The 9,189-nt window shown below is 52.6% G+C and overlaps 1 protein-coding gene across 1 annotated transcript; it reads left to right on the forward strand.

Annotated features, from left to right (window-relative positions):
* Positions 1 to 6,652: 6,652 nt before the first annotated feature.
* Positions 6,653 to 8,820, forward strand: LOC104372374 (alpha-galactosidase MYORG). Its single transcript, XM_086629789.1, has one exon. It carries the CDS (start codon positions 6,724 to 6,726, stop codon positions 8,818 to 8,820), a length of 2,097 nt encoding a protein of 698 aa, XP_086485915.1. The 5' UTR covers positions 6,653 to 6,723.
* The last annotated feature ends 369 nt before the right edge of the window (positions 8,821 to 9,189 follow it).

Genomic DNA, 9,189 nt, shown 5'->3' on the forward strand with positions numbered 1-9,189 from the left:
TTCCAGCTGTGGTCTCTCCCACATGGAGCAGGATGTCCCATAATTGCTGACCTCGGTCACACAGTTTCAGATTCAATTAGTCCTTGCCCACCTGAGTCCAATGGAGCAGCCTTGTTCTTGGCTCCATCGTCAGTTTGATGGGGGCACTGGTTTTTCTTACCATTTTGCAGGTCATGGTGAATTTAATCAGAGTGAAGTGATGATCAAGTGAAGTCTCCTGACGGGGACATGGTATTACCATATCTTCAAACACAGAGTTCACTCACCAGGCACCCAAATGCAGCCCTGTCTGCTGTGGGACAGGCACTGCTTTCCAGCACACAGCGTCTGGGAGAGTAAGCAGAGACAAATATTTTGCTAGCCTAAAACCCATGGGATGCTCAGGAACAGCACAGCCATCCATTAGGCTTTCAGCCCAGCCTTGGAGCCAGCAAGACTCTGTATGACACTGGAGACATCAGCAAGTGGCTTAAAATCTGAGCTCAATTCTGTACCCTCAGCATCATCCCAGGACAGGGATGGTAAAACTCACACCGGGTCCTCGGGATGAGGAGGGCTGGGGCTCTGGGGGCTCTCCAGTTGCTCAGTATTTTAGAGATGGAATCTTCCTCTCACCCTGGCTCTCTTCCTTTGGGCCAAGGTGCAAATGCTCATTAGCTTTCTTTTCAGCTCTCTGGCGTTTTGCAGGTTTTTCTGTCTGGGTACCTTGTTCAAAGTGCTTGTGAAAGGATCAGCTTCAGCCATGCTGGATAATTTCTGACAAACCCAGGGAAGTCTCTCTTGCTTTCAACCAGGCTGAGTTTCGGTGGTGAAACCCCTATCACATCCCTCTGGTTGCTATCTGGCACTAATCACGATTCATTCCTTCATCTACACTCACTTTGAAGATGGGCTTTCACTGCTCTGGCTGAAGCTGTGTAAGTGCCAAGGCAAGCTGAGTGGTATGGCCATCATGGTGGTGTCTCTGCAGTGAAACCTTTGGTCACAGAGAAGCACTTGGCATCAGATGTATAGGAAAATAACCACAGTAAAGATCCTGCGTATCCGAGAAGGGATGCAGAAGGAAAAAGAGATTTTTACATACCAAAACTCTCCCATGGCCAAGAACTGGAGCTGATTTGGGATAAAGCAGCATCTCCAGAGATGCCTGGGTGAGATGTGGCTCCCATATGAGCAGCAGGCTGAGGCTGTGGGGAGCCTGGAGGTGATGCTCTCAGCCTCCCCAAGAGCCTCATCTCCCACTGTGGGTGCATCAATGTCACAAGAAGTCCCACAGGGGCAGGTAGGAGATAAATTGGCCAGGACTTCTTGCCCTGTCAGACAGTTGGCTTAATCCATGCTGAGCTTGAAGCATCCCTCAAGGCCCTACTAGAGCTCATGGTAGATCTCTGGCTCATTCTCACAAGAAAATAGCAATGGAGAGTGGTTCGTCTCCTAGGTGAAAGCCTTCAAGCTATTGAGCCTCTTTTCCTTGCTGCTGTTGCAGGCATCTCCCAAGGGCTCCCTCTCCAAGCAGAGCCTCCAACTGAGCCTGGGTCTAACTGGGAGAAAGCCCAGCTCTGAGCCAGGTCCCTACCTGTCTTGTTCCTTCAGCTGGCATAAGCCTAGCTCATTAACTTCATTCAGAGCAGCCTAAGAAGAGGAGCACCCTTTCCCCTCCCTGTTTTTCATATATTTTCACTGTTACCCAGCCTGCTCACATGGTTGCAGCTGCGGCACACAATGACTTTTTTTTCCCCCTCTCTCCTGTGCTTTGCTTACGGCTCGCTGCTCAGTTTGCTTCTTCATCAGGGGGAGGCACCTCAAAAACTCCCTGGAGCGCCCCACAAGCACTGATCCTGATGCAACAGGGTTTGACGGGCTCAGTGCTGCCCAGGGGATGCCCGATGTCCGGTCACCCCACAGCCCTGGGTTGAGCCTGGAATAACTCTTTGGGTTTCAGCCTGGGCCACTAGCTCAGCAGATGGAGCTCCTTCCCAAGGATGCGAGCGGAGCAGTGCTCAGCGTGCAATGGGATGCTATGGCCACTGCTTGCAGCTTGGAGCAGCACGTGGGTACTGTGTGCAAGCTCAAGAGTCAGAGCAAGCCCTGAAATGGGGATAAAGTTGATTTTGCAGTTTTTTTCTGCCAGCTTTTGAGGGAGGAGTTTGTTCAGATAAGAGGACAGGAGCGGGACTTTCCACTGCCTGCTCCTATAGGAATTAGGACTGAAAGACTTGTGCAAGAAACTCTGCTTTATTCCCAATAGTGAGGGACTGGGATGCTCTGGATAAGGAAAAACCCCTGGTAATATTTCTGCTGTAGGCCTGAGATGGATTTGCAAGGATACAGGGGGCTTATAGCACTGTCAGGTTTGTGTGTGGTTACCAGCTTTGCAGCAGCACTTTGTACATGCACATGCCAGCAGGGTCTGTGCAGCGATCTTCATGCTGAGATGAGCTACAAACCCTCCAGGCATCAGGAGTCGTGGGGTGCAGTGCAGAAACCCCCAAATCAGCATGGCTGCCTGCTCACAGTAGTCTGGTGGGTGTGAGCTGGTGCAGGTCTCCCCATGCTGCTGGTGCATCCCTGCAGGATACAGCCACAGCCTCCCAGCAGGTCGGACTCTGCTGCTGATACAGGGTTAATATGAACCAAACTACTGCTTCAGCCCAAGGACCTGGGTGATATTCCCACGGCCAAGGTTCTGAGGCAGTGAGGCCAGCCATCACTGTTGCCGTCTCTGAAGCTATCAGGAATTGCCTAAAGGCCAGAGTTGGGGTGAGGGCCACATGCAGCACTGTGACTAATATCCTCCCAGATTAGGGCCACAAGTGAGCTTTTCTTCCAGGAGGAGCAGGATCTCACATCACTCCACAGGAGGGACTCAGGCTGCGTCCCTCCTCGGCCACCTCCTTGGGTTGCTCCGCGTGCTCCCTAAGCACTGCGTGCTGCTGGCAGAGAAGTTGGTGCCCCTGCCTGCACCACACGGATGGCAGAGTGTCTTGGCAATGTCACCTCACCCTCTGCATCCATCCCCCAGCCACTTCCCCGTTGTGTTAAGCCTTGTTGGCTTTGTAGCTAATCTGTGGCAGCTCATGCGATAACCTTGGATCTCCCTCGCTCCCCTTTCTTGGCTGCAGCAATAGCAGATGATAACTCTTCTCACGTCATCTGTACACGCAGAAAAAGTGGTGAGCAAACCACCCCTGGGCCTCTTTTAGCAATAAATCCCCCATGTAACACCTGCTTGCGCCAGACTGCTATGGGAAATGAGAGCCGAGGGGAACTGCTTTCTGCTTTGGGTGTGTTTTCTGTTAAAAAGGTCCTGTCTGAAACAGTCTAAAAGGGGTCGATAAATGATTAATCAGTTCTTGCAGAGTTTGACAGGGCAATAGTTTGTTTATGACCATGGCTTATAGCTACCTATGGCATTTTCTGCTAGAACATGTTGTATACTCTCCCTACAAGCACCCGATAGTGACTCCTAAGTGTTTGATAACCTGCTATAAAAGGAATCTTAATATAGAAAACAATCCCTTTATTTAAAGACAGAATTGTTTCCTGATGGGTTGTTTGACGAGTGATGCTCTCCCTGCACCAGCAGGCAGGTAAACGCATTGGAAAGACAAAAGTCTGAAGATTCAGGGATCACATAGCTGGGAACCTGAACCGAGGCCTGGCAAACTTGTGCCGAATGTGCCAAGAGATATGGGGGGTTGCTGGGGATAGATTTGGTCTGGAGGAAGGAGGCTTTGAGGGGAGGTGCAGAGAGGGGTTTAGGCATGTAGCTGCCCTTCGAGCTGGCCGACGTGTGTTTCATCGCTTGAAACCTTTACTTAGCTCCTGTTTAAGAGGGTCTAAAGTCCCAGCGGATTTTCTGCATGTCACGATGGTGGTTATGTCAATGTTTAATATGTGCATGCTAAGGGCTGCTTAGATCCTCGGGGTCAGGAATCCTGGCTCCTTTCAGAGGAAGGCCTGGAGGACTGATGGGGTCAGACCCATATCATATCAGCCTATGGTAAACCATCCCAAATAAAATACAACTGTTCCCGCATCCCTGGGTCATCTGGCTTTGGGGGGCACTCTGAGCATTTGACCCATCCTTGCTTGGAAGCAGTTGTACTCTGCGTGGGTTAACTAAATATTCACCGGAGCAGAGAGGCTTTGCAAGGACTGGTTAAATATTCCTGGAGAAGGGATGCTGTGATGCCATAGCCTCATGGACGGAGCGAGGAAAAGGCTGGGTCTGGACTCTGGGTCACCGATGTGTAACCCTTGGTGAGACTCCTTCTCATTGCCCCCGGGCAGCACTCAGGCTGCTGTCTTGGCCAGCAGATGTTTAACACTTTCATGAGACATAAGCCTTGAAGGGCAGGAGTTGGCAGCTTCAGAGACTTCCACTCCTGGGTAAGATCTATCCTGGGAATCCCAATATCATCCTGCCCTGCCTCCAGATGTGCCAGCACCTGCTCTTCCCACCTACTGACCACATCTCCCTGGCAGTACCTCTCCTCCATGAGGGGCAGGGCTGGGGTACCCATGCAGCATCCCACCACATCATAGGAGGGAGGAAAACCCAAAAGGCCCTGGGGACAGGACAGCTCGGCCAGGAGCCCTGACTCTCTTGTATACAGTCTTTCTGCTGATGATCTTCTGCCCTCAAGGTAAACAGAGGGATTTAAAGTGATTGCCTGAGAAAGAAATCACTGCATAGAAAACAGGGAAACTTCCCACATGTCCTTTATTATTCTAGGGCTTTTGGAGTCCTGATGTCTCTGTCAGTTTTTTTTAACATGTTGTTGTTTAATATAAAAAAAAAAAAAAAGCAGAACTCCTGAAAACTTGCTTCCTTCTTCCTTTCCCTTCCTTGTTTTTTCACCCTGGAAAATGGTGGGGCTTATCTTAAAGGAGAGTCCTGTTTCCAGGCTGGCTGGGAGGGCAAAAGGTGGAGGGAAGAAGAGGAGAAAAGCTCCCAGGGTGGCAACCGAGGACTAACCCAGCACATGAAAACATCTTCAAAGCAAAGAGGTTGTTTTGAAAAAAACAACAGGGTTTCTCACTGGAAACCTCCCAAGCTGGAGTCACAAAGCCGTGTCAGGAACTGGGAGGCTGCCAGGTTGGAGCACTTTGGGGCTGACAGAGTGCGCCAAGCGCGTGTGTAACCCAACCTGCTCCCCAAAACCGTCTCTGTCCTGGCTCACCATCTCTTTGGGACAGTAGGGACCTTCTCTCTCTCACCCCCACCTCTTGACAGGGCTTGCCTGGGAACACTTTTATCCCCTCCGGCTCCTTTTCTCAGCAAAGCCTCACTCACCTAGAAAATGCATTACAAAAACTAACCGAGCAGCTCACTCAGGTGCTCGGGATCCCCGCTGCTGCGATCGATCCCAAATGTGGTGACCTCTGGTATTTTTAATGGCTCCCTTGGCAGCTTATCATCTCTGTATACTTAGATACTGATGTCATGGTGGCACGGGTAAACGCGCCTGGCACGTATTGCCGGGCGCGGCTGGGATAAGCAAGCTGGCTCTTTTTCCTTCTCTCCATAAAGGCTGCTCCTGCAAATTTTCATCCTGTCAGATCACACAGAGCCCAGGACGGGGCCAGGGAAGCCAGGATCTAGGCTGCACAGAGTGCGTTGCCTCGAGCCACCTGCCTCAGTTTTCCCCACCTGTCATTTCTGTTGGCAGCGGAGGCTCTTCCCAACGCTGGGAGCTGCGCGGCACCGGCTGGCTTGGTGACACTTGATGCAGCTGGGACGTGTGCTGTTTTCTCGTGCATTGCTCAGCAGAACAAGGTTTTGGCATAGTCCTGGTCTTGCAACAACTTCAGTTTAACACCCTCATCCCCAAACTCTGTGCCTAGATATCTTCCACCCCCACTGCCCTGGAGCATTTTGCCCAGTGTAAGCGTGGGAGTTACAGAAACTGAATTAGGATAAAAAATGGAGACACGGATGATGGGAAACATCCTCTTTTTCCCCTGCCCAGGAAAGACGGACTGTCCTGGGGTGACGTCTCCGGGATGGGCAGCAGGGCAGGCAGCTGAAGGACTCTGCCCAGCCATGCAGCACCGTCTACAAAGCATGCGTGTCCCCGTGCAGCTCAGGGAAGGGGCAAAGTGCAGGGAGATAACACATCACTCGCTGGCCGTGTCCCCGGCGGGTGGTGGGGAAAGGCAGGCAGAGGCTGGACACTTCAGTGCAGCATTTCTCTGCTGGCATTTGACTCAAAGAAGTGCTGGATAGGTGGTAAAAATCCGGCACTGCATAATTAGTGTAAAAACAGATCAGCTTCTGTTGTCCAGCTTGCACGCTCATGTACCAGCCCCTTTCCTGGCCCCATTCTCCTCCAGGATCTGCTCTGACTTTCATCCCATTGCCCTTGCTCTGCGGGACACAGCGAGGCTGCAGCCAAGACAGAGTCATGGGAATCCTGGCACAGCCCCCCTCCAAAAAAGCTCAGCCGTGCTGCCAGTGAACAGGCTGCTGCCGCACAGAGCGAAGCAAGCCAGAGCCACAGAGCAAGGGAGGCTGCTGGGCTGCAACCGGGAGGAGACAGGCTATGACTGTTACCAAGATCTAATCGCTTTTTTAACCCTCTGTTTCATGAAATAGCACTGCAGGTGTGAGTGACCAGGCTTTGGAAAGGAGGCTCTGACCGTCTTCATGCAGCATCTTGGATTTTATGTCCACCAATTGGAAAAAAATTGAGCAGCAAAGTTTCCAACCAAGGAGTCATGGACAGTCTGATTACCCACCGCACGGGAAAACACAGAAACGCTCAAAAGAAGGATGACAAAGAAACGTGTTTGCCCGAGAACTTCACGCCGGTGAAGCAGAAGCCCTCCAAGGAGCTGAGGCCCATGCTCGGGGCCATCTTGCTGGGCCTCATCCTCTTCATTGCTGCAGTGGTGGCCTGGTGCTACTACACAGTGTCCCTGCGGAAGGCAGAGCGGCTCAAGACGGAGCTGATGGACTTGCGGGCGGATGGTTTTGTCATCAGGAACCAGCACGGGGAGGTGGTCTTCCGACTGGCCTTCCGCTCAGGCAGCCTGGACCTGGAGTCGTGCTCCAAGGAGGGAGAAATTTTGAGCTGCACGCGGTCGGGCAGGGGGCCGCTCAACTTCTTCATCCAGACGGTGAAGCCCAAGGACACGGTGATGTGCTACCGTGTGCGCTGGGAGGAGCTGGCGGACGGCCCGGCGGTGGAGCACACCATGTTCTGGGAGGACGCCCACTGGTACGGGGGCTCAGAGATGAGCACCCAGCACTGGCCCATCCGCCTGGCCGGCTACCAGGAGCCCGTGCCCTACGTGACGAGTGACGTCTACTCCTTCCGCGACAGCTTTGGTGGCATCCTCGAGCGCTACTGGCTGTCCTCCAAAGCGGCGGCCATCAAGATCAACGACTCCGTGCCCTTCCACCTGGGCTTCAACGCCACCGAGCGCACCCTCTTCTTCCAGGCCCGCTACAAAGACTCGCCCTACAAGCCCCCGCCGGGGCAGCAGCCCTTCCCCGAGCTCAGCTACCGGGTCTGCGTGGGCTCCGATGTCACCTCCATCCACAAGTACATGGTGCGCAGGTACTTCAACAAGCCTTCCAAGATCCCTGCAGAGAACGCCTTCCGATACCCCATCTGGTCCACCTGGGCCCTCTACAAAAAATGTATAAATCAGGATAAAGTTCTGCATTTTGCAAGAAACATTAAGAAGTACCGTTTTAACTGCAGCCACATTGAAATTGATGACATGTACACACAAGCCTATGGGGACTTTGACTTTGACCCCATCAAATTCCCCAACGTGACAGAGATGTTTGCAAAGCTGAGGGAGGATGGGTTTAAGGTCACCCTGTGGATTCATCCCTTCGTACACACAGATTCCTCCAATTTTGAGGTGGGGATCAAGCATCAGCTGTTCATCAAGGAGCCGTCGGGGCAGCTGCCAGCCATGGTGGAGTGGTGGAATGGCATTGGGGCCATCCTGGACTTCACCAACCCGGCAGCCCGGGACTGGTTCCAGAGCCACCTGCGCCAGCTCCGACACAAGTATGGCATCTCGTCCTTCAAGTTCGATGCGGGTGAGACCAGCTACCTGCCCAAGCAGTTCAGCACCTTCCGCCCACTCTCAGATCCCAGTATCTGGTCCCGACGCTACACGGAGATGGCCATCCCCTTCTATGAGCTGGCCGAGGTGCGAGTGGGCTACCAGTCACAGAACATCTCCTGCTTCTTCCGGATCATTGATCGCGACTCCATCTGGGGCTATGAGCTTGGCCTCAAGTCCCTCATCCCCACAGTGCTCACCATCAGCATGCTGGGGTACCCCTTTGTACTGCCAGATATGATTGGAGGAAACTTCCTTCCCAACAAGACAGATGGGGCAGTGGAGATCCCCGACCGGGAGCTGTACGTGCGGTGGCTGGAGCTGTCAGCCTTCATGCCCTCTATGCAGTTCTCCATCCCGCCCTGGCTCTACGACAAGGAGGTGGTGGAGATTGCACAGAAGTTCACAGAGCTCCACGAGTCGCTGGTGGCCCCGCTGCTGCTGGAGCTGGCCGGGGAGGTCACCGACACGGGTGACCCCATCATCCGTCCCATCTGGTGGATCTCACCCCACGACGAAGCCACTCACAGGATCGACTCCCAGTTCCTCATTGGTGACACTCTCATGGTGGCCCCCGTCCTGGAGATGGGCAAGCAGGAGCGTGACATCTACCTGCCGGCGGGCAAGTGGCGCAGCTACAAGGGGGAGTTGTTTGAGAAGACCCCGGTTCTGCTCACGGACTATCCCGTCGACCTGGACGAAGTTGCCTATTTCCTCTGGGTTTCCTAATAGGCTCCTCCATCAGCCATGCAGTGGTCTCAGGGATGAATAAACCAATGACTTTAATGACTTGGGAATTTTAATAGTTTTTAAGTTAGAAATACTTCAGTATGACATTGTGTGACCTCTGTTTTGTGTGGCAAGTGCTGTAGTATAACTCACTTACTAAAATATATTGGATGGCAATGTACAGAAACACCGTCTCTGCTTGTAATTGTTTCCCAGCTAGAAATGCCATGCATGCTTCTGGTTTATAGAGGAAATTACATGGACTCCTCTGTTACCCAGTTTCACAGCTGATCCCTTGAGATATTTACAATTTCATTTACTTAGTGAAGGAGGCAGCTGCAGCAGATTACTTTTTTTACAAATAGTGGT

The sequence above is a fragment of the Tauraco erythrolophus genome, chromosome Z (assembly GCF_009769465.1).
Source record: "Tauraco erythrolophus isolate bTauEry1 chromosome Z, bTauEry1.pri, whole genome shotgun sequence".
Classification (NCBI taxonomy): Eukaryota; Metazoa; Chordata; class Aves; order Musophagiformes; family Musophagidae; genus Tauraco; species Tauraco erythrolophus.

Coding starts and splice junctions, on each gene's coding strand:
- LOC104372374 (XM_086629789.1), top strand. CDS start 6,724: ATGGACAGTCTGATTACCCACCGCACGGGAAAACACAGAAACGCTCAA.